The sequence below is a fragment of the Hypanus sabinus genome, chromosome 3 (assembly GCF_030144855.1).
Source record: "Hypanus sabinus isolate sHypSab1 chromosome 3, sHypSab1.hap1, whole genome shotgun sequence".
Lineage (NCBI taxonomy): Eukaryota > Metazoa > Chordata > Chondrichthyes > Myliobatiformes > Dasyatidae > Hypanus > Hypanus sabinus.
Window position 1 is genome coordinate 177,368,178 of NC_082708.1, and position 25,727 is coordinate 177,393,904.

Sequence of the window (25,727 nt, forward strand, 5' to 3'; positions counted from 1 at the left end):
GTTAATTCTGGGGTGAATGCTATGCCATCTGCTCAATTCACGGGCCAACCTGCTGGATAGAGAGGGTCGCATGTGTTGTGAGGAACGAGCCTGCCCTTTCTGCTTGACCGGTTCTGTTGTGCCTCTGTTTTGCCACGCTTGCGTCTTCCTGATTGTGGCATTGATGAAATGGTGACAGCTGTGAGGGTCGCGGCATGGCATATGGTGACGGGGACCATTCTCGAAGGCAGACAAAGCAGCTTATTTGCATACAGGTGGTGGGCAGTGAGTCTGAAGTCCATCACTATGGAAATGGTAATGGCAATTTTGAATCTTTTTTGAGCTGCAAACGCTTGGAATCCTTTTATCATTCTCTGTGCAAACTGCATTCATTGCAGTACTTCAGGGCTCACATGCTGTTCAGGAACAGATGTTATATCCCTACTGAAGGTAATAAGTGTGTATTCCAGCTAACTTATTTTTGTCCACAAGTGGTGATATGGGCTGTTAAAACTACCATCCTGGAAAAGAGTAACTGTGGAATGTGCCCAGTCCTGATAAGTCTCTGCTTGAAACATTGAGACACTGTTGAGTCCCTTCAGTGATTTTTTTTTAAAAGTGTCACTTGGATTTCCAGCACCTGAAGAATCTCCTCTGCTTACGTTCACGCTTCCTCAGGCTGAGATGGTGGATGTGCAGAGGATGTTTCCTATAGTGGATGAGTCCAGCACCAGAGGCACAGCCTCACAATAGAAGAATGTCCCTTTAGAACAGATGGGGAATTTCTTTAGCCAGGAGGTGGTGAATCTGTGGAATTCATTACCGTGGACTGCTGGGCCAAGTCATTGTGTATATTTAAAATGGAGGTTGATAGGTTCTTGGTGAGTAAGGGTGTCAAGGTTTCAGGAGATGAGCAGGGAATGAAGTTGAGGGATGATAAATTGAATCTGATCTGCCATTCCACTGTGGCCAATGGTCTGATTGGCAAATTCTGTTCCTATGTGTTTCAGATTAGTGTATTATCTTAAAACCCTGACCTTCAAGTCAGCACCTGCAAGGCTATTGTGCAGTGTGATAGTTAAACCACAGAACTTAATGTCTTTAGGTCTTCCTGTAATCTGCAAACCTGCAATTCATATTGTACATAATGCCTGTCTACCCTTTATTCATATTTGTTTTGTTTACTTTTTCAGTTGCTCTTGTCATGAAATTAAGTTTGATTTCTTATTCTCTTACAGATTTGAAAAAGCGATATTAGAATCCGGAAAAGTGCTTGTCAAGTAAGTTTGTCCCCGTCATATGTGACATGCTGGTTTTGCTCTGCATGTACACTCCAATTAGCACATTAAATAAGGCCAGCTGTCAGCTCAAAAATTCTACATATACAGACTGATTATTTTGATCAGTCATTTTAAACACAGAACCAAAGAAAACCTACAGCACAATACAGGCCCTTCGGCCCACAAAGTTGTGTTGAACATGTCCCTACCTTACAACTTACTAGGGTTACCCATAGCCCTCTTTTTCTAACCTCCATGTACCTATCCAAAAGTCACTTAAAAGACCCTATCATATCTGCCTTCTCCACCGTTGCCGGCAGCCCATTCCACACACTGCTCTCTGCCTGCTTTATATAAAAAAACACACACACAAACTTACCCCTGACCTCTCCTCTGTACCTACTCCCAAGCACCTTCTACCTGTGTCCTCTTGTGGCAGCCATTTCAAACCTGGGGAAAAAGCCTCTGACCATCCACATGATCAACACCTCTCCACCCCTATCAGGTCACCTCTCATCCTCTGTTGCTCCAAGGATAAAAGGCCAAGTTCACTCAACCTGATTTCATAAGGCATGCTCCCCAATCCAAGCAACATCCTTGTAAATCTCCTCTGTATCCTTTCTATGGTTTCCACGTCCTTCCTGTAGTGAGGCGACCAGAACTGAGCACAGTACTCCAAGTGAGGTCTGACCAGGGTCCTATATAGCTGCAACATTACCACTCAGCTCCTAAACTTAGTCCCATGGTTGATGAAGGCAAATGCTTCGTATGCTGCCTTAACCACAGAGTCAACCTTCGCAGCAGTTTTGAAAGTTCTATGGACTTGGACCCCAAGATCCCTCTGATCCTCCACACTGCCAAGAGTCTTGCCATTAATTCTATATTCTGCCAACATATTTGACCTACCAAAATGAACCACCGCACACTTATCTGGATTGAACTCCATATGCCACTTCTCAGCCCAGTTTTGCATCCTATCAATGTCCCACTGTAACCTCTGACAGCCCTCCACACTATCCACAATACCCCCAACCTTTGTGTCATCAGCAAATTTACTAACCCATCCCTCCACTTCCTCATCTAGGTCATTTATAAAAATCACAAAGAGTAGGGGTCCCAGAACATATCCCTGAAGCACACCACTGGTCACTGACCTCCATGCAGAATATGACCCATCTACAACCACTCTTTGCCTTCTGTGAGCAAGCCCATTCTGGTTCCACAAAGCAATGTCCTCTTGGATCCCATGGCTTATTACTTTTTCAATAAGCCTTGCATGGGGTACCTCATCAAATGCCTTGCTGCAATCCATATCCACTACATCTACTGGTCTACCTTCATTAATGTGTTTAGTTACATCCTCAAAATTCAATCAGGCTCATCAGGCACGACCTGCCTTTGACAAAGCCATGCTGACTATCCCTAGTCATATTATGCCTCTCCAAATGTTTGTAAATCCTGCCCCTCAGGATTTTTTCCGTCAACTTACCAACCACTGAAGTAAGACTCACTGTTCTATAATTTTGTGGGCTATCTCTGCTCCCTTTCTTGAACAAGAGAACAACACCTGCAATCCTCCAGAACCTCTCCCGTCCCCATTGATGATGCAAAGATCATAGCCAGAGGCTCAGCAATGTCCTCCCTCGGTAGCCCGGGGTACATTAAAATAAAATTATGCTAATACTTGCCTGATAGTTCAGCATTGATTGTGAGTAATCCTATTTTTTCCCCTTGTCTCTTCTTTCTGGTTACTCATTTGCATTTTATATTCTCATTTTTAAACGGTGAATTTAGTAAAACTAAAAGCTGGTAAATGTGTACGCCTAATTACTACATGGAGTGCCGAGGTAACAATTGAAGCGCCAGCAACCCAGATTCAATCCACAGCTGTCTGCGGAGTTTGTACTTCCTTGCTATCGCTGCACGAGTTTCCTTTGGGTACCCTAGTTTCCTTCCACGTTACAGAGATGGGTGGGTCAGTCGGTTAATTGGTCACATGGGTGAATTTTGCAGCGCTGGCTCTTTAGACTAAAAGGACTTGTTACTGCGCTGTGTATTTAAGTAATAAAAGTAATACAGTACAGGTCCTGCCCGGGATACAATGGGATTCCATGCCCCTATTGAAATTGAGTGTGAATTTTCCTCATCAATGCGGGTTTTGTGATCCTCCAGTTGAATATGAGCCCCTTGGGGCCAGTGTTTACGGTGCCCAGTCTACTTCAAGTCAGAACAGTGGCGATGACCCAAGTTTCCCCACAGCTGCACCAGCTGGCAAATCTCTCTGGCTGATCTCTCAAATGCTTGTTCACATGTTTGGGCTGTATGGCATTTGGAGTTTATAAGCCACGGAGTTGCTCAATACTGGAAATGTTCCACAGATCAAGCAGCATCTGCAGAAAGAATTTTTCTAGTCAGTCTAGACCCCTCTCCCATTTCTGGTGATTGAGTCTAAGATGCTAACTGTTTCTTTACATGAATGCTGCCTGACCAGCTGTGTGTTTCTGGCATGCAGTTTTTAGTTTTGAAATTGGTTACTTTTCTGTACTTTCTGTGAAGTTTTTAAAGATGGGTGTAATTTGCCGCATCTGAATTTGCGGTGAAATGCGTTGCTTCAAATTCAAATCAGTAAGGATTTCGCTGAGCAACCCACAAGCGTCGCCATGCTTCCTGTGCCAGCGTAGCATGCCCAGGACTTACTAACCCTGTGTGTTTTTGGAACTGGACCGGAAACTGGAGTGCCCAGATGAAGCCCACGTGGTCACAGGGAAAATGTCCTGACGGACAGCAGTAGAAATTAAACCCCGATCTTACAGCATGGAGTTAACTGCTATGGATACGATGCTACCCAGTTAGCTGTTAGCCTTCAAATTTTCAGAAGTGAATACAGCCTTTGGCAAAGGTTATTCTGTAGATGAGTCATCCATTCAGGGAGATGCAGTTTTGTTTAATATTGAGCAATGTAAAAGGTTTTTTGTGGCTTTCCATAGCATCTAATCCCACTAATAATCCACCAGTTATGTGAAATTTCTTCATCAAAGATGTAATTAAAGTTGACAAATCCTGTAGAACTGTAGCTGAACATGAAACCCATGGGACTGATGGTTACAATGTTCAGTAAAACTAAATAGCGTTCTGGAAAACTAAATGACATGTGAGCAGAATTATGCCATTCATCCCATCAAGTCTGCTCCAGCATTCAGTCAGGGCTGATTTGTTATTGCACTCATCTGCATTTTCCTTCTCCCTGTGACCTTTGACACCATTATTAATCAAGAACCAAAACTTCTGCTTTCAGTATACCCAATTCCAGATTCTCCACCCTCTGGCTAAAGAAATTCCTCCTGAGGGATGTTCATCTATCCTGAGGCTGTGCTAGATTCTGCCCTCCCCCCCCCCCCCCGCCACACACTATAGGAAATGCCCTACATGTAAGTGCTATAGATTTAAAAAATATTTTACTTCAGATGTTTTAAGCACATGATCAAGAATTGAATATTATTAATTTTGCGGTAAGTGGCAAGAAACTAAATATATTGGTCTGTTATTTTGAACATGGTAGTATGGTAGCATAGCAATTAATGTAGTGCTCTTAGAGCACCGCTGACCTAACTTCTGTTCCCGAGGCCATCTATATGGGTTGCATACTTCCTCCTCGTGACCTCATGGGTTTCCCCTGGGTGCTCCTGTTTCCTACCATAGTCCAAAGATGTACTGGTTAGGAGGTTAATTGGTCATATGGGTAGTGAGGTCTCATTGGTCCTGAAGGGCTAGTTAGCATGCTCTGTCTCTAGATTATAAAATATAAATGAATTAACACTAACAGCTCTTCATTTCTTATTTTTAGCAAATTGCCCATAAGAAGAATGAACTCCCTTCCGGTGAGTAACCTTGTCAGTTTTGTATGGTTGTGCTGGCTTATGCTTCAAGAAACTTTGCAGAATTGAAAACTTTGGAACTGTACAATTGCCCATGGAAATTGGGGCTTTCATTATATTGCTTTGAAGCTTGCCTTTCAGGTTGGGGTTACCACTGGCTGGCAGAGCTCACATTCATGATTCTGCCAGGGCATCCAATATGCTTTTAATTCTATCCGCCAAGGTATCTTCCATGTATTCAAGCTTCCATTCTTGTTTCAACCCATGTTTCTTAATTGCTAAAATATTACCTCCCCCTTGGCTTTCTTCTACTTGTTATGCCAGTATCATTAACTGGCTCATGACTATCTTCCAGCCTTTCTTTACACTTCTGTGCAAACTTGGGTATTTCCATTTTCTATTTCTAGCTCAATATTCCTGTTCTGTATTTTCTTGCCAGTTCTCACCACCACCTCCAACCCACCAAGCATTGACAGATCGCCTAATGACCTGCTATATCTAACTGTGATTGAATTAGCAAATATATCAAGTGCAAACCCCTCTTCTGCTTTTTCCATCATCGGTTCACCCTAATAATCTCCGGCAAGCTGCTTCCAGATGATCGTATGTGGGAGCAATAGGCAACATGAATCCGTATTCTAGTTGGGAATTTTCTTGTCTCTTTCCTCATTTTGTTCCTGTTTAGTTGGCAGATTTTAGTTGTCTAATAAATAAAAATCATACGGAATGCACAAGTAATTCACCTGTCCACAGTACCATAGTTGTGTCATGGGAGCAGATTGGGTCATTTGGCACATGAACTCTGCTCCACCATTCTACCATGGCTATTTTTTTTATCCCTCTCAACCCCATTCTCCTGCCTTTTCACTGTAATCTTTGACACTTATTTCAGATGCTTGGCATATTTTTCTGAATTTGTTATTTTACTCCAAAGAATTCTTCCTGAAACCTTTACTCTGGGCGTAGTGGGGTTTTGGGTTGCTGAGTGGTGGTTTAGATTTAGTAAGTTGTGGGCTGTGTTGCCGCATTGGCAGACACACACAGCTGAGCTCCCTGATCCTCAGCGCTACACCATTGAGCTTGAAAGAGCAGTTGTTGTGAACCAGTTAACCAGCAGCTGCTCTTTGGTAAGATGCACAGCTGCTTGTCAGTTTTAAAGGAAGCAGAAATAGATGGCTGCATGCACACATCGACTAGTTTTCTGAAAAAGTTTTACTGAATTAGTAGCTCTTGGAGGTCCTTGCATTGCAAGAACTCCATACTGAATGAATCGACATGGTTGAGTTTGGATGTACTAAACTGGAATCAGTAACTATTTTACAATGGGAAAAGTCTGTTTTCCCTCTAGTATTAGACACAAGTATGATCTTTTGTCCTGACTCCTGGCTTTAGTTCCTCAACTTTACAGTGTTTTTTTTTTTGCTGAGTGATCTTTTTTTTTGTTAAATGTAGCTCACATTTCTTGGAGCAAGTCCTGCACTAAAGTCAATCCATTGCGACTCTCTGGGTTCTGAGGTGCCTTGCCCGGCAAATGGTGGCATTCACTCTAGTGAACGAAACAAAGAAAATGTAAGTTCCTTGTCTATCAAAGAAATTGGGGTGCCGTTTGTAAAATTTGATTTTGTTTTTTGGCTGGCTGCTAAATGCATCTGTTGGGGCATTTGGGTCTTTCCAAATTGAGTCATGATATTTTGGCCAGTCTGGGAGCTACTGATTTTTGCCCAACCTGTATATTTTGGCCTTGATGTCAGTGGTGGGGGTTAGTGCTAAAAAGATGATGGAATGATACTGTTGAATACAATGCCGAAACACATTTTGAACAAGGATAGAGATCAACACAGACAAAGTGATGAAGGAACTTCGGCAGCATCTATTTGATCTGAGGAGATTACTCATGAGTTGGGGCTTGTGGTCCTGTAATCGTTTTTCGATGATTTTCGATGAAACTGCTCAGAAGGACACTGCTAGATTATTTAACCTCTCACCAGAAAGCTGAGATCCAAAGTGGCTAAGGGTCATAAATTTAGACTGCGATGCAAAGATACTTCTGTTCTGAGTTGATTGCTGAAGAGAGTCATGGTGGTATACTGAGGTCAGAGCTGATCCATTTTCAATTAATAAATGTTCCTGGTATACAGTATAGAAGTTGGTGGGAAAACAGATTAACAACTACACTCGGGCACCTCTTCTACCTAATAAAGTGCCCACTGAATGTATGCACGTGACCTTTTGCTACCCCAACCACTTAAATGTTGGATGTGTTGTACGTTCAGAGATGTTCTTCTGCAGACAACCGTAATGGGTGGTTGTTTGAGTTACTGTTGCCTTCCTGTCAGCTTGAATCGGTCTGGCCATTGTCCTCTGACCTAATTTTAAAGAAAGCATTTTTGCCCACAGCTGCCACTCGCTGGATGTCTTTAGTTGCATCATTCTTTGCAAAGTAGTAATTCCCAGTTTGAGATGCTCAACCCACATTATTTGCCACCAGCAGTCATTCCATAATCAGTCACTTAGATCACAAATTTTTCCCCATTCTGAAGTTTGGTCTGAACAACAGTTGAACCTCTTGACCGTGTCTGCATGCTTTTATCTGTTGAGTTGCTACCATCTGGTTATTATTCCTGTCTGCTCCTTGTGCTGCTTCGGGTGGCAACCTTGTCATTTCTTTAATGTTTTTTTAACGTAGCTGAGTTGCTAGTTCGACTCTCAACCCAGCACGAATGGAAAGTGTTCAAGCCCACTGGCTGTGACACCATCAGCCACATAATTGGCTGATTAGATATTTGTGTTAACATACCCAATAAAGTGGGCAGTGTACAACAAAAGAAATATTACAGCCTGTCTGGAGCTCCTGTCTCAGGTTTCCAGCAAGCGGTTCATTTCTGACTGTCTGTGTGGAGTTCACATGTTCTTGTGGTGTTGGTTTCACTTAAGTGCTCTTGTTTCTCTCCACATCTCAAATATCCAGGTTGGTGGGTTAAATTGGTAATTGGAAATTCCCCTGTGAGTGGTACAGTTGGACATTGATGTGAAATAAGATGAATGTTACATTAATGTAGTGGGCTTTTGCAGGCTGGTACAAACGTGGTATGATTCTGACTCCAAATCTATGGTTCTTCCCCCTTAATTGTCCTTTCCCTAATGACCTTTTTGCTATTGGGTAGTCAGTTGTTTTAAAAAATGATCTTTCTCTATTCGTCCACTGCAACTTAATTTTCCAGTTGCAAGCCCAGGAATACCACCTTACTTGGGTCAGCAATGTATTGCTCATTACAGAGTACACCTCAGAAACCCCTGACTGTTGGAAATTTTGAGCATTTTCCTGCAAAAATGATCATTCTTCCCATTGGTGGACAGCCATGTACCTATCCAAATTTAAAGGATGGACATGTATTATCGTGCAAAAGTCTTGGGCATATATATAGCTAGGGTGCCCAAGACTTCTGCAGTGTCTTTTCCACTTACTAACTACTAGCTGTGTGCCTAGATTTTTGCACAGTACTGTACAGGAGTGACCTGTTGGTCAGAAGTCCCAACTGCGAACCATCTCACTTATTGCTTTTTGCCTCTTCACAGGAAGTATTTGAATTCAAAAAGCCTGTCCGACCAGTTTCTAGAAATCGCCTCTTTAGTTTCCACAGTGAGAGCCGACGAGAGCAGCGACCCAGTTCTGCACCTGCGTTAATGGCAAGTAATGTAGTGCCTTGTGAACTGAAAAGATGTCATTGTTATTTTCATGTTGAACCAAGCTTCTCTCCACCCTGCCTTCTGTAAGGACTCATCCAGACTGCCTTTTGCTGTTAGAGCCAATGTAAGCGTGATGCCTAGCAGCTGACCTCTGGGAACACTGCGGCCTTCCAGTGGCTGGATTTGACATCTTGGGGTCACTTTCTCTGTATTTGAACTGACTAATATTCTCTCCATTAGCTCACCCTGTCCTGGGTATGTCCTACAGTTCCAATTCACAACTGACATCCCTTTTTTCTTGTCTTCCACCCAACCCCACACCCCCATGACATACTGGCTTGATGCCCTTTTTAACAACTGACGCTCATGTTGTGCCTTTCTATTGGAGATATTCCTTGTGTCCTAGCCATCCCTTCCTATTTCCTTGGCAACTTAACACCAATGCCTTTTTGAGGATCTGAATTCTGTTTTGCTGAGATGCTGTTTCAATGTTTCCACGTTATATTTTCATTTCAGATATTCAACATCTGCAGTTATTGCTTTAGTAAGCTGTAAATTGAAGCTTGCTATTTTCCACAGTTTCCTTCCTGACTTGGGGATTGTGGGTTCAAAATAAATTTATTATCAAAGTATTACTGTCAATGTTACCATATACTACCCTGAGAATCAGTTTCTTGCAGACGTTGAAAGTGAGTCCATAGCTAATGGATTCATTTCAGAGTTGAGGAGAGTGAAGTTGGCCACACTGTTTCAGGATGGTTGTAGGGTAATGACTGTTCCTGAACCTGGTGGTGTGGGACCCAAGGCTCCTGAACCTCCTGCCTGACAGTAGTGGTGAAGGGAGGCTGGCCTGGATGATGGCACATTCCATCTCAGACAAATGGAATAGGCTGTATCCATCACTTGATACTCTTCCATCCCTGGGCACTGGAGTTTCCACGCTAGGCCACAATATAACCAGATGGGATACTCTCCATGGTGCATCTGTGGAAGTTTGTCTGAATTTTTGGTTTTAAGGGGGAAAAAGTGTAATGGCAGGGTTAGATATTTGGAAATGTGCTTAGTAATTTTGATTTGAAAGAGTGAGGAATTGATGATCAGTTTGAAGAAGCTTTGCCCTTGTTTACATCCAGGTGTGAGGTTCACATAGCTGATTTAAGTAGTGTGAATTAAGGACCCTGTTCATGCAAGTTTCTGAAACTTGCACCTTCTCCAGCCCAATTGTTTATAAGTATCACAGATGTCTTGTGTATAACTTTAGTAGAACCATAGAACACTATGTCACAGTACAGACCCTTCAGCCCTCCATGTTGTGCCAACCCATATAAGCCTTAAAAAAATAAAAAGTACTAAACCCACACTACCCCATAACCCTCCATTTTTCTTTCATCCATATGCCTGTCCAAGAGGCTCTTAAATACCCCAAATGTTTTAGCCTCCACCACCATCCCTGGCAGAGGTAGAGGTAGATCTTGCCCCTGATGTCTCCCCTAAACTTCCCTCTCTTAATTTTGCACCTATGCCCTCCGTGTTTGCTATTGGTGCCCTGGGAAACAGGTACTGACTATCCACCCTATCTTTGCCTCTCATAATCTTGTAGACCTCTATCAAGTCCCCTCATTCTTCTACACTCCAAAGAGAAAAGTCCCAGCTCTGCTAACCTTGCTTCATATGACTTGTTCCCCAATCCAGGCAACATCCTGGTAAATCTCTGCACCCTCTCCATAGCTTCCACATCCTTCGTATAATGAGGTGACCAGAATTGAACACAATACTCTTAAGTGCGGTCTCACCAGTAGCGTCCGTAAGTTTACACACATGGTGAAAAAATAGGTTGTAAATCTGTAGTTCTATTGAGTGGTGCCATAAATAGGTATTTGCATTCATGTTCCATCTCCACTGATTCCAACAGCCTGTTCTGTTTGAATGACTGTATATTTACGCTTCATATTCTTGTACAGCATTTGATTTCTTTGCCACACTTGAATGCTTTCAAGTGGGATTTGTCGATTTCTACTCATTCTGGATTTTGGGGTTAGGTCTGTCTCTGGAGTGACTGCTGCAAGTGTCTGATTGCCAGTGGAACTAATAGTGCCTGTTGATTTTGATAGCTAGAACTATGTTGTTAAGTATGTCCCATTTCTTTTAAATATAGCTCTCGTCTAGTGTGGGCAGTGACTCAGTGTATGTCGCCAGTCAAGTATCTCTGCACCGGTCTTCGCTGACCTGTTCCGCTGATGATGAAGATGATGGGTTTTTGGAGCTGCTTGATGAAGATGTTGAGGTAAAACTGAGCTGTTTAAACCGTTTGAATGTGGTAAATTGTTTTAAGATGGGAACAGCAACCTACTCGCACAACCTAGTTATTCATGTGGTACCATTAATCTACACAATGCATTCTTCAGTGTGTCATTTATCCTTGATCACAATGGGGTGTATGGCAATCTAGTACCATATCATGCAACAACGTAGTTACAGGCTGATAAATTGTACTTGGTCTTTACATGTTGTTCTGTTTAATAAATACTTCTGAAATTTGTGTCACTGTCTACCTGCCTTGAGATTTATTTTCTTGTGGACATACACAGTAGATACAAAGAAATACAGTGGAAGCAGTGATAAAACTACGCACAGACAAAATGCAAGTAATAAGAACACAAACTGAGTCCTTGAAAGTGAGCCCATAATTCGTGGAATCAGTTTTGACTTGAAGCGAGTGAAGTTATCCACGCTGGTTCCGAAGGTTGAAGGGTAGTAGCTGTTACTTCCAAATGGTGGCAGGGAGAAGAGTGTGGCTTGGGTGGTGATGACAGATGCTGTTTCTTATGGCAGCGCTCCTTGTAAATGTGCTCAATGCTGGGGAGGGGTTTTCCTGTAATTGACTGAGCTGTTTATTTTATGTAGGTGTAGTAACCTGGCCAGGTTGTAAGACTGATACTTGCCACCATACTAAGATCTGTCTTTTTGGAAAGGAAGGCTTAAGTGTATCTTACCATTTCTAATTTTATTTATTAAACACAAATTTGGCCCTTTTCAGAATGAAACTGATGTACCTTCTGGCATGGCAAGTTTGCTGAATGCTCCAATTGTGACAAGAAAGGAATTACCAGGGACTCTGAATGATGTAAGTTTGTGGTTGTGTTCAAATTTTTTAATGCACCAAACAATGCAATTACAGTTTGGAGAAAAAAAAAAAAAATCTTTTTAAATCTTAAGGGGACTCCTAGTAAATTATCCTGTGAAATCGGCTCCAAGTCACCAGGATCATCATTTGAAATAAGACCTATCTTAAAGCGACAGGATCGCCCCAAAGATGAAGAGACGCCCGTGAAGAATAAGCGGAGGAGAAGTCTTGCTGGCTCCACTGTGGCGGAGGCTGGAGATGAGAAAGTGGTAAGGAGGAATAACTGAGGAACAGAGACATGACACCAGACATTACAGTCTGGTGTCTGTAGTTAAAGCTTGTGTGTTTGAAGGTGTTCAGATGTTACCGTGAGCAGATCCAGTTTGAGTTGATAGTTTTGATCTTGCTGTAGGATGGGATTGAACTAGACATCGGCCCACCCAAACTGCAATGATCCTCAATCACCTATCTTAGGCTCATTCTCATCAGCTCCCTGCTTGCCTACACTCTGGGTCAATGGTGGGTCAAAGCTAACCCCCCAACTGGCACTTTGCATTATGGAGACAATCCAACGTGCCAGAGAAAACCTGTAGTCAACAGGGAAGTTTGCCTCCACATATAGCACCACATCTTGGGATCAAACCCAGGTTGCTGGAACTGAGGCAGCGCCTCAATGAGCTGGATATGTACAAGGAAGAGTTAGATTGATCTTACAATGGGTTAAAAGGTCAGCACAGCATCATGGGCTAAAGTGCCTGTGCTGTAATGTTCAATTGTCTAACTGTTCCACTCTGCTACTGATCTGAAGGATTGTTAACTAAGTTGTGTTTGACCTTGTCTGTCTCTACATTGATCCCCAGAGAGTCCCTGTGGCTGCACTTGTGGAGTAAATAAATTTGCAATCCAGTGTTATTTGCCCTTCTTTCTGCTTCAAATTAGTGAACACGATGTCTATTTCTTCCAATGTAATCAGATCAGGTTTAAAGCTTGCTCGCTCTTTGACATCTTGATGTTGGGATTTCAAGTGTACAATTCCTGCTTGTAAAGTGCTATAACATTAGCAGCTTCACAGTTAAGTTTGTATAATCACACTGACTATTCTTGAACTAACCTTGCTCTACGCTTTGTAGAATCAGCGCACACTATTGCGGTCCAAGTCTTTCTGTGATGCCAAAATTGAAAGAGTACTGGCAATCGATGATGGTAGACGAATGATTGGAGACTTCTCAAAGGTACCAAACTTTATCTAGCATTTGATTCATAAAGTGAGTGCAGCTGCCAGTGACTAATGCCCATCTGACTTTCACTGACCAGATCCGACATGTGTGTCTTCTCTGAATGCTCTTGGTCTTTAATGTACTTGCCTTAACATTGACCAAATTTGTTTCATGGTGTGCTCTTAAAGCTACTTCACCACACATTTATTTTTGATGTTGTAGAACTTTTCTAATCACTTCAGCCATACAAGGGCAAATGATCCTGTGTCTCAGTGCCAGTAACACCAATACAGTACCTACCAGATTGTCTTCCAGGGGAAGAAATCTGCCTGCTACTGAATCCATTCCCATCTGTGTAGTTGGTTGTGACATTCATAAGGCCATATTTTTCCATGTAGCTAGATCTTTTCTAGTACAAACATAGTGTATTCACATTCATTATTCAGAGTAAGTGGGGTAAATTAGTGAACTACCAGTAGTCTCAGAACTAGTTGTGTGGAGGGGGAACTCAAGTTAACACTGTTCCACTGCTATCCAGTTAAAAAGATAGAACTTAAATTAGATGGGCTTCACTTTTTACCTGTACATCAAAACGTATGGAGCAGTGTGTCATTTACAGCAGTGACCTATTGCAGTCTGAGAATGTGCTTGGGGACAGTCCAATTGTCACCATCCTTCTGGTACCAACAGCATGCCCGCAGCTTATCAACCCTTGCTAACTTGTGCGTGTGGGAGGAAACCAGGGCACCCGGAGGAAACGCTCAGTCACGGGGGGGGGGGGGGGGGGGGAACGTACCAACTCCTTGTAGACAGCAGTGGGAATTGAACCCTGATTGCTGACATTGTGAAGCATTATGCCAGTTGCTACGCTACCAGTCACCTGACAGTGCCAAGTGAGATTGCCGAGACCTTGATCCAGCTGATGTAATTATTCTGTCTTTGTGTTGAGCCAGTAGTATCTACAAAGAGCAGATGTGGGTTGATAATATCATTCACTGCCCTCAGTTGTCTTGAACTGGTGTGTATTTAGATCAGCTACATTGATATGTCTGTCACTAGCCTGACTAGGTGAGTTTGGCAGGTTTTCTTCCTGAAATAAAATAACTTAACCAGTTTTAAAGTGAATGTTGTGATTATTTTTAAAGTCAATTAATTGTATTACTGGCTGAAATTCTAGAGTGCAGCTGGAATTTGAACTTTCTCTTTCTCTGAATTTGAACCAATACTCGATTTCCCTTCATCTTAATGCTAGGCTCCGTCTCAGCACACAAATGCTCTTTAGTAGAACATTAAGAGCTTTAGAAAATGAGCAGGTCATTTGGTTCTTCCTCTCAAGGTCAAAGTTGATCTTCTGCCACAACCTGAGTTATATTCTGATGAGATTTCCAGAAATCCATTGAACATTACCATTTCTCCTTACATTTGGTCTTATTCCAAATGTTGTATTCCATATTCAGAGATTGATCTCTCAATCAAAATTAGCCTAGGAGACCATCCTCCCTGCAACCAGACCTGTTAAACCTGATGACTGCAAGTTTCAAAGATTGATTATTCTAAACTATTGAGAATAGTCCCATTTTACTGGACTGCTGCTCTGTTCCATCCAGGGATCAGCCAGAATCTGCATAGCGCTCTGGTTATGTCTCCTTGAGTGAGCAAGCTCAGTCCAGATGTGGTCTTACCACAGCACCATACAACTGCAGTAAGACATCTCTACTCCTTGTCTTGAGCTGTTGTAATAATGGCCTACATTTGCTTTCCCAATTTGTTACTCCTGCATGGGAGGACACTTGGGTCTTTGGAAAGTTGTCACCTACTACCTGACATCTATCTTTAATTAAAACGATCTGAATTTGTTTTGTTCAAAGTAGTTGACTTGCATGCAAGTCAGTCATGTGCATAAATGTGATTAGTTCCCTTTTTTACTTGTGGTTCACATGTCATCCTGTTAAATTGAACAAGCCTGTTTTTGTGATTAGACTGTGAATGTCAGCGAGCTTGTATGACAGCATTTGGCATTTCAGAATACCATAAATGGTTTGTCTATATGCAAGTTTCAAACCACTAGATTTAGTATTGCAACACATTTTTCCTTTAGGCCTGCTGAGTATTAATGCCAAAACCAAACTGTTGATGGTAGCAGCATATCCTGTATACTAACTGATGTGACAAGAATTTGAACAAGTTTTAAATAATTTCTTTGTGCTTTAATGTTGCTGAGTATGTGCTTTGAGTATATGTCCATATGATCACATAAAGGAATTTAGCAAAATGCACGTTTGGAATGACAGTATGAGAACTTCAACTGATAGATTTTTCAAAGTTCAAAGTAAACTTATTAAGTATATATGACAACATGTACAATCCTGGGATTCATTTTCTTGCAGGCATACTCAAAAATCCATAATAGAACAATAACGATAATAAAATCAATGAAAGGCCACATCACTTGGGTGTTCAATCAGTGTGCAAAAGACAACAAACTGCAAGTATAAAAAATAAATAATAAGTAAGCAATAAATATTGAACGAGATGAAGAGTCCTTGAGTCAGTCGTTTGCTTTTAGGAACAGCTCTGTTGGGGATGTGAAGTTAACCCCTCTAGATCAACAGCCTGGTGATTGAGGGGTAACACAGCTCCTGAACCTGTGGTCTTATGGCTCCTGTATCACCTGTACCAGTGAGAAGAGAGCATGACTGGGGGAGTGCAGGCCAGACCTGATGATGGATGCTGCTTTCTGGAGAAAACAGTGTAGATGCTCTTGATGATAGGGAGAGCTTTACCTGTGATGGACTGGGCCATATCTACTACTCTTTGTAGGATTTTCCATTCTTGTAAAGTAAAATCAGGGCGACAACAGGGCTTTACTTCTAGATGAGCTCAATGCCTCTGTTCTGCTTTGCTGTCAAAGCATGGAGGAACCATCACGCATCCCACAACCCCTGATGATTCGGTGATTTAAGTCCGAGGCCAGTGTGCGAGCAGCCTTCAGGAGGGTGCGCCCATATGGAAGCGTTTGGCCTGGATGGGGGTACCTGGCCAGGTAATAAAGACCTGTGCTGGAATGTTCACTAAGATCACTAACTCTTGCTTTGGTAGTCTGAGGTACCCACCAACTTTACATTGCTTCACTTATACTGGTGCCCAAGAAGAATGTAGTAACCTGCCTTAATAACTATCGTTCATTAACACCATCCGCTATGAAGTGCTTTGAGAGGGTGGTGATGAAACATATCAACTTCTGCCTGAAAAGTGACTTGGATCTGCTGCAATTTATCTACTGGAGCAGCAGGTCCACAGTAGATGCCATCTCATTGGCTCTTTACTCAGTGCTGGAACATCTGGACAAAGGATGCTCTTTATTGACCACAGCTCAGCATTCAATACTATCATCCCCTCAAAAGTAATCAATAAGCTTTAAGACCTTGTCCTCAACACCTTGTGCAATTCAACCACAGATTTCCTCACTTGAAGACCCCACTCAGTCAGATTGGCAACGTTGCCACAATCTCCATCAGCACAGGTGCACCACAAGACTGTATGTTTAGCCCTCTGCTCTACTTGCTTTGCACTTGACTGTGGCCAAGCACAGCTCCAATGCCATATTCAAGTTTGCTGCTGAGAGCCGATCAGTTGCGATGACGAATCGGGGGAGAATGAAAATCTGGCTGAGTGGTACCGCAAGATCCTTATTGAATTCAGTAAGATCAAGGAGCTGATTGGCTTCAGAAGGAGGAAGCTGGAGGTCCATGAGCCAGTCCTTCTCAGAGGTAGAGAGGGTCAGTAACTTTAAATTCCTTGGTATTATTTTGGAGGACCAATCTGGGCCCAGCACAAGTGTAAGAAGAAAGCACGCCAGCACTGCAGCTTGGGGTCTGTGAAGATTCGGTATGACAGCTAAAACTTTGACGAACTTCTGTAGTTGTATGGTGGAGAGTGTGTTGACTGGCTTATCACAGCCCAGTGATTGGTAATATTAGCTGCAGTGATCTAACTTTTAATTTTGGCTTTGTTGCTTAGGCTTCTGTCTAGAGCTGCCAGTTGATCTGATTTCAAAAGCCCGTCCAGTTGCTTGTCTTCAGTTTTTGTGAGATTTTGTAAATTTGGCCACCCGAGTTTCCAGTAACCACATTAAAGGATCATTGGTTATTACTTTGCCTTTGATGGAAACTAAGATGAAAATCTCTATTTTTCAGTCCAAGGTACCACAGCACGCAGATATCTAAAGTCTCTTGTCACCCTGATTTGAAAATGTAATGCTGGTTTTTGGACCCTTGTTACTCAACTGTACTGGGAGCTTTATCACCTGAACTGAAGTGGCAGCTCCTTGAGTTCATTTCAGGACGGACAAGGATCTTGCCTATGATGTCCATCCTTTGAATTTGCAAAATACTATTTGTAATTAACACATTGTGGAATTTGGATGTTATGTTAACTGTTTGGATTGGCATGTTTATTTTAAGTAGAAAGTTGTTGATAATCCTTTGGCATACCCACAATGGCTGCAATTATATTTTGCACAGATCTGTTACATGTATCTCAATGTGTGTCTGTTCTCTTTACAGCCGTATATATTGCCCACAGTAGAAGGAAGGCACCAAGAGTTGCAATATATAACACCAGAAATGGTAAGTTGAGATTGCCTTTTGACTTGTTCTATAAGGTAAAGGAAGTTTCCATGTTAATAACAACCTTTGTGCATGTCTTGCTGCGATTAAGCAGTTTCTTTTTTTGAGTTTTTAGAAGTGAGATGTACAACATTTTTTCCCCCTCTGGTATCCTTGTTAAATTATTGTATTTATTCATTGCACTTCTTGGTGCTTACAATTTCCAGGTCTTCCAATCTCCCCTGAAAGATCTTTTCCCACTGGATCTCCTGGAACACAGTCAATCACAGATGTGTCTGTGCCTTGTTATGGTACTGAGATGTTTTGGAGGTGGCTGAAGATTTGAGTTTAACTATTTTCTTGCTGCATTTCAGGTGATTCAGTTGGTAACCGGAAAGTTTGATGGACTTGTTGAGCGGTTCTTGCTCTGTGACTGCCGGTACCCATACGAATATGAAGGGGGACACATTAAGGTAGGTTCAGCAAGCATGCACCAAAAGACGCAGGAGCAGAATTAGGCATTTCATCTTCATTGCTGATCTCTTCTCAACCCCATTCACCTGCTTTTGCCCTGTAACCTTTGGTGCCCTTATTAATCAATAACCTATTCTCCATTTTAAATATACTCAATGACTTGGCCTCCACAGCCATCTGTGAGAATGAATTCCTCAGATTCATCACCCTTTGCTTAAAGAAATTCCATCTCGTTCGTTTTTAAGGAATGTCCTTTATTCTGAGGCTGTCCTGTCCGGTTCTTCACTCTCCCACTAGGAAGCATCCTTCATATCCACTCTATTGAGGCCTTTCAATCATTGATAGGTTTCAATCAGATCCCTGCTTTTCTAAACTCCAGCAAATGAAGGCCCAGAGACATAAGCACACCTTTAATTCCTTTAATTCCTAGGAACATTTTCAGGGAACTCTTCTGGGCCCTGCAACACTTAACTTCTGTTTGAATTAGCAAGATTTCAGGACTGCACTGATTTCTTCGAGGGGTGTTAACTGCTTGCCCTTGCAAAGTATGTTGCTACACCAAGCTGCAAGCTGATTCGTTTGGAATTCTGATCCTCTTTCCCTCTGAAACAAAGACATTCATAACAACAATAGAAATCGGAGCAGGAGTCTCCTTTGACCTGTGCAGGAGATAATCAATTTAAACTTGGCAGATGGAACAATTGTATTTCTGCCCTAATGTGTGTTTGCTTGTCGGGAGCTCTGGCTGATCCTGCTTGGGTAGAAATTGGGTAACCATGACTTTGTAAAGGATCAGCATCAGCAGATTCTCTCAGATTTCAGATTTTTGATTTTGTTAATCTACTACTGTGGGCAAACTTAAATGACCCAGAAGTGTCTCAACATGGTGTTTTGAGGTGTTGGCAGGAAACTTTTGAGGATGGGCAGTAAATATAAATATAAGAGATTTTGCAGATGCTGGAAATTCTGAGCAAAACACAATGCTGGATGAACTCAGCAAGTGCACAGTATGTATGGGGAGGGGGGGAAAATTAGTCAGTATTTTGGGCAGAAATTGAGATGGTACAGCAGTTCAGTTCCCATTGCTGCCTGTAAGGAGCTTGTACGTTTCACCCCGTGACACGGTAACAGTAGGCTTCCTCCGGGTGCTCTGGTTTCTTAGCACATTCAGATAACCGACTAGTTGGTAGGTTATTTGGTCACATGGGTGTAATTGGCTGGTGCCAGTTCCTTGGTCTGAGGGGGCCAGTTACTTTTCTGTATCTTTGAATAAATATGCTCCTGACTTGCTGAACTCCTCCAACCTTTTGTGTGCTGAGCAATGAATATGATGCGTATTAAATCACCTGTGTCCCTGGGGCAGTTGAAATTTTAAATGTTTTATTTCTTGACATTAAGGGTGCCCTTAATTTGCACATGGAGGATGAGGTGGAGGACCTTTTGAAGAAACCCATTGTCCCTGTTGATAAGGCGAAGCGAGTGATTATTATTTTCCACTGCGAGTTCTCATCTGAGCGAGGCCCCAGAATGTAAGTGACAAACTCATCATGGCAAAGTGGCTTCTAATGTTGCATTAAGTGTTAATGTGAAAGGAGGTACCAAAATCGACTATTTTTATACAAACACTGGTGTGTTAATGGTTATGAACATCACTATTTTCTGATGGATTTTTGCAGTTTTTCAATGTCAGTACGAAGTAAATGTTTGCACGCTTAAACTAGCTGGAGATGAACTGAGGTTGGCTGACCTACCTTGTGGTATTTGCGAATGTATGCTTGTGGGTTCTGTTAAAGTGCTGTTTTGGCAGCTTGTAGAGTGATTGGGTGTTGCCTTTGAAAGGATGAAGGTGCACTTCACATTTACGGAGTTCTGGGTTTCTGTGTGGTGAGTTAATCGGCAGAAAGATCCATGACAAAGCACATTGACCTTTTTATTCTGGTTTCCAAGAAGAAACCAGAATTCAAACATGAGGATGCAACTGCAGTAACTACCTTGCTAATGTAAAAATACATGGGTGAATGATAGCAGAAAATTCACACTATATGAGACAATGATTAAGTAAGTCTATCAAAAATATGCAGTGAACTAAACTTGGCAACATTACAAAAGTTAGAGAAAGCTGACATATTGGGTGGCATAACATGAGAACTGTTGATGATTTATTTCCTTTGCAAATTACCAGACTTGGGTAAAAGGAAAAATGTATCCTCAGCTGACAAAAACAAGGAAGTTATGGACATTGACTGTTTTCATCCTTGGATCCATTTGTGTCAGAACTGAACATGTTATTATATCAGCAAAGGGACAAATTATACGCGCTGCTGAAGTTTGTTTACTGGCATTGATTTTAAGGGATCTTGTTTTCAAGATGCATAAATGGCTACAATCGGAAGGCATTTAAGTGGTGGCTGACAGACTGGATTTTAAAACAGACTGTCTTCACTGATTCTGATATTTGGTTGAGGGTGGCTGGACAAAGCTTTTCATTTTTTTTATATAAACAACTCATCTGCTACAGAGAGTAGCAGATGGATTTATTACTAGATCCTATGGCCAGTGCTACATGTTCATAGGTATAGAAACTGCATGCAGTGTAGTGAGGATGAAATCTTTACGACTGAATGTAGTTCCTGCCCAACCGACCATATTACAAATGCAACCCCAGGAGTGGGGAACATAATCAATATAAAAGCTGGAAACAGCCAATTGGCCCTGTGCCTGCTATGCAATTCAATAAGATTATGGCTGATCTTTGACCCTCCTGCTTTACCATCATATCCCTTAATTTCCTTGAATATACTTGAAAGCCACAATTTCTTGGAACTTTAGGTTCACTTGCATTTAGGTGGTTTGGGGGTGAGAAGCAAGTGAGTGTACAATAAGTGGAATAGTCGTGTGAAGAAACAGGCAATGCCTCAAGAAAACATCCATCGCCCAGAACATTCTCTCCTCATATTACCATCAGAGGTAACATAGAAGCCTGACAACACAACATTTCAGGAACATCTCTTCACCCCTATCAGATTTCTGAATAGACACTGAACCAACCCATGCTCACTGCCTCATTATTTTTGCACTTGCTTATAGTAATTTTTTTATTATTGAAATTTCTAGTATTTTTAAAAAAAAAAATTGCACTCTACTGTCACAAGTTTCTTGTCAGTGAAATTAAACGATTCTGATTTGGAGTTTTGAGGTGATTTCCACTGAATAAGCACAGTTCTGGTTATCTCATTAAATATGTGACTATATTGAAGAGGTTATGGGGAGACTTACAAGTGACTAGGAGATTGTGCAGATGGAAAAGCCAGGGATTGCTTTCTCTGGGATAGTGGTTTGATCCTGCATTCTTGTCAATGGTTTTTACTACCTGAATTGACACTTTTTGTCCTGGTGGGAGGCAGAATCACTCCCTTGAATTGGTCATTTATTCCATAATGCTTGTAATTGTGCACTAGTGGGTATTTTTCCAGTGCATATTAATTTTGTTGATCATGTTAAATAGAACAGACCAGAGTTCACTGTGCTTATTCGAGCTGTGGACCAGTGTTGTACTCATTCTAATATGGGGCAAGGGCATTCACTGAAGTTAATTGGAACAGAAACATGACCGACCTACCTAGTGTTCAAGGGCAAATGAAAGTTGTATTGTGAAGACGATGTGAACCTTTGTGGTCAGAATGTAGGCTTTAATAATGCTCTTGGTACTGAGGAAAACTGGCCAAGATGGCTGATTTAAAGATATTAATTTTATTTGTCACACGTACATTGAAACATGTCTATTAGTGACCAATGCAGTCTGGTGATTGGGTTGGGAGCAAGTATTGCCATGCTCTCAGTTGCCAGCATGGCATGATCACAATTTACTGAGACATCCAGTTGTTCATGAAGCAATTGAAAATGTGTACTGGATTGGGGTGTCAAATTGTTATTTTACTTTAGCTTCCCTGTGCTTGTACTTCTGACCAAAGCATCAGGAACCAACAAACTCCAGGTGTCCATGTGATCATTCCTACAGCATGTGTACAAAGAAGAAAATACCTTGGTCAAGATTGTAGTCTCAAAGCTGTCCTGTTGCCAATTAAGTATTATCAGTGCAGTTTCCTCTACTGAGGGAATGAAGAAACAATTGGGGATCTGCCTTTAACCAAGCCCGTTTTCCAGGTGTCGATTTCTGCGGGAGAAGGACCGTGAGGTGAATGGTACAGACTACCCAAAACTGCACTACCCAGAGCTCTACGTTCTGAAAGGGGGCTACCGAGAATTCTTCCCAAAGTTTAAAGTAAGTATCAGCACTCTCATTGCCAGTAATAACTGATCATTCAGGACTGAGCTCTGTAGACCATTTTTTTCAAATATGGAGTTGAAGCCTAGAGCATTTGATATCATTGGGCTTGCATTATAGAAAATTCCCCCCACAAAACTCGCACTAAATCAATGGGATGGAAAATCTTGTGCTCAGTGTGAATTTTTCCTGAACAGCCAATATTAAAAAAAATTAGATTAGCTTTATTTGTCACATGTATTCGGCACCATAATAGAGTAGCGGCTAGCACAGCACTTGCTGCTCGGGCCTTTTCGGAGTTCCATTCTGGCAGTATCTGTAAGGAGTTTGTATGTTCTCCCCATGGGCACTGTGGGTTTCCTCACAGTACTCCAGTTTTCTTGCACAGTCTAAAGATGGATTAGGAGGTTGGTGATTGTAAATTACCCTGTTATTGGGGTAGGTTAAATAGGTGGGTTGCAGGGCAGTGCAGCTTGATGGGCCAGAAAGGCCTGTTCTGTATCTTTAAATAATATATTGAAGCATGTACAGTGTGCGTTGTTTCCATCAAACCAAATAGCAAGGACTGTGTGCCAGCCATGCTTCCAGCATGGCCACTAAGCCCACAACCTGAATCTTGGAAATGTGGGAAGAATCCCATGCAGTTGTGAGGATTTGTATAATTTTGCCCAAACACTTTCCTCTTGTTCTTAAACTAGACTGATCAGCGGTTCCCTTATTTCTCTTCCCATGTGGTTAAATACAAAAACGAAGTAGATTCTGAACTTGACTGTCTTCACATCTGTAAATTTAACTTTATTTTAGGTGTACTGCGAGCCTCAGGGATATCGCCCAATGAATCATGAAGACTTCAAAGATGACCTTCGGAAATTCCGCTTAAAGAGCAGGACCTGGGCAGGTGAACGAAGCAAGAGGGACATGTATAGCCGTCTTAAGAAGCTGTGAAGTGTCTTATGATTCTTCACATTGAACTTTTTGGACTATTTCCTAATACATACGTTATGCCTGACCTTTAGTCAGCACCAGATACTTCTGTTGGGATGCGGCACCAAGTTTCAACAGTGTTCAACAGTGAACATTCTGCACACTGAATTAGTGACGTGGGCAAGGACCACATGATTTCAAACGAGTCCTGGGCTTGGTGTGAAATTGATTATCTCAACATCCATGTTGGCATAAAACACATGTTAACTATAATTGTGTAAGCTTATCTGAAGGCATCATGATGGGGTTCAGTTGGCTGTTTCAGTCAACTTGCACTGGTGACGTGCATTTAGTTCTGTCACCATCCATTTACTTAATGCTGGAGGCTTGTGGGGTATTACCTGAATAATTATTTTAAAAAATGAAAAAGAGATGGTCTGTGGCAACCAGTGTGATCTTTGATCATGTAAAACTGCCTAGTGAAGCCTCTGCAACAAATAGTGGACCTGTAAACTTAAAAAAACCAAGTAAATATTTTAAGATCCCTCATTTGCAATTGTATATTCTTTCAGAATAAGGAATGACAACTTTTTTCCTTGTGAATAGGTTGAAGTAATCAGACTCCTGATTTTTATTTTGCAAGTTTCTAGTCTTAAATTTGTGTCTGGCACGCAAGGTTTAACATTTTCTTATCCGCCAAATATATTTAAGTTGCTCTTTAATTGTCATGCATTTTAACAGCACTTAAAATTGTACCTCATCCTGACATATTAATCTATCAGACATGTATCAGAAATCTTCATTACGTGCCAAAAACCCAGTGGAACCATTTCTAAAGAGTCTTACTTTGTGCCTGACAACTCTTTGAAATTTTACTTTTAGTTCAATCAGGTTTATTGTGAAGTTTTTACACGCCCAGTTCCTGGCTTTGTACTGGGTGTACAGCAAGTTTTTAAATCAACCTTGCTGTTTCAATATCAGGATAAACTATGGATTCATTATGGGATTTTACTATTCTTGGATGATTGAAAATTATACTTCCTAAATTTCCACTTGCATACCTTTTGATATTTTAAATTTGCTTTTGTATTCCAAGATGAAGAAAAATCAGTGATACTAGAAAACTGACTCAACAGTAAGGAAACCTTGATTTGTTATCTTTTCTATGCAGGATGAGTGACTGTTTCCAGGGCTTTTCCAGTTATGGCTCTGTGACCACAGAATTCTTCATTAATACAAGTTCTTTTTTTTAAAAAAAAAACAAAGTTTTTACACACCGAATGACAAAGAACCACCTGACTGCTGCACCCTTTATAAATGAACCTGTCTCGTTCCTGTGAAATTCTGGAAAACAGTTCATTAAAACTTGTGCTGCTAATGGGCCTGTATTTCAAAAAATGGCAGTGCTTGTTCCCTTACACTGGCCTGAATTTTAATCACCAGTAACTGTTTGAAGTAACTTCAGTCCCAGTGGTTGGGTTAATTGTTGACCTTCCACTGCTGTTTGCAGCACTCCTGATTTAACTTTATGGGACACCTGCATTCAGACACTTTAAGCACATCAGTTCGTCTATGGGCTGACTTATTCTGCCTATAATGTGCAGTAAGTCCAGCATTGGATTCCAGACCCATGCCTTTAAGAGCAACAGTTGTATACTACCATGTAAAGTTGTAGATTCTTTTACACTGCCTAAATGACCTTTGTTCAGTGATCTGACAGCCTGTGGTAACACTTCTGTACACTGGTCATTACTGCCTTGAAAGTTAACAATGCAAACAGTGTGGTACAAGGGATGGGAATTGGTGTGATTTTACGTGTGGCTGTAATAAGTGGTTTAAATGTATATTGTGTTAAGATGTACCTATTTCAGCCAAGTTGTCTGAGTGCAGAGAAATAAATGGCTCCAGATAAATGTGTTTCTTGCCCATCAATGACTTGACGGTGGTATTTTGTACAAATGTTGATCTTGATTTGAACACGAAATTCTGTACCTGCTGGAAATCCAGAGTAGCCCAAAGAAAATGTTGAAGGAACTTAGCAGGTCAGGCAAAGGAAAGGAGTTAGTGCTTTGGGCTGAGAGATGTCTGAAGGTCTTAGCAGGTCAGACTGCATCTACGGAGAGGAATAAACAATTGATATTTCAGGCTGAATTTCTCCTAGCATTTTGCAAGTAACTTTTAGCTTTTGGGATTTGTGCTACAATTTTCCATTTTAAGCAATTGCAAGCATCCTGTCCAGATTGAAACTTGTTGCCGATCACTGGCATTTAAGGCA

The 25,727-nt window shown here is 41.5% G+C and overlaps 1 protein-coding gene across 3 annotated transcripts in view; it reads left to right on the forward strand.

Moving 5' to 3' along the window:
* cdc25b (cell division cycle 25B) overlaps positions 1 to 25,373 on the forward strand; it is a 37,045-nt gene extending 11,672 nt beyond the window's left edge. For 2 of the 3 annotated variants that reach the window (XM_059965701.1, XM_059965703.1), the window contains 13 exons: positions 1,218 to 1,259; positions 5,104 to 5,137; positions 6,587 to 6,703; positions 8,711 to 8,821; positions 10,977 to 11,105; positions 11,859 to 11,945; positions 12,038 to 12,214; positions 13,076 to 13,177; positions 17,728 to 17,790; positions 18,144 to 18,242; positions 19,642 to 19,772; positions 22,408 to 22,525; positions 23,333 to 25,373. In XM_059965701.1, coding sequence (XP_059821684.1) covers positions 1,218 to 1,259; positions 5,104 to 5,137; positions 6,587 to 6,703; positions 8,711 to 8,821; positions 10,977 to 11,105; positions 11,859 to 11,945; positions 12,038 to 12,214; positions 13,076 to 13,177; positions 17,728 to 17,790; positions 18,144 to 18,242; positions 19,642 to 19,772; positions 22,408 to 22,525; positions 23,333 to 23,473 — 1,351 coding nt within the window. In that variant the 3' untranslated portion in view covers positions 23,474 to 25,373. The remainder of the gene's footprint in view (positions 1 to 1,217; positions 1,260 to 5,103; positions 5,138 to 6,586; positions 6,704 to 8,710; positions 8,822 to 10,976; positions 11,106 to 11,858; positions 11,946 to 12,037; positions 12,215 to 13,075; positions 13,178 to 17,727; positions 17,791 to 18,143; positions 18,243 to 19,641; positions 19,773 to 22,407; positions 22,526 to 23,332) is intronic. The other variant, XM_059965702.1, reaches the window with a different exon arrangement.
* Positions 25,374 to 25,727: the final 354 nt, after the last annotated feature.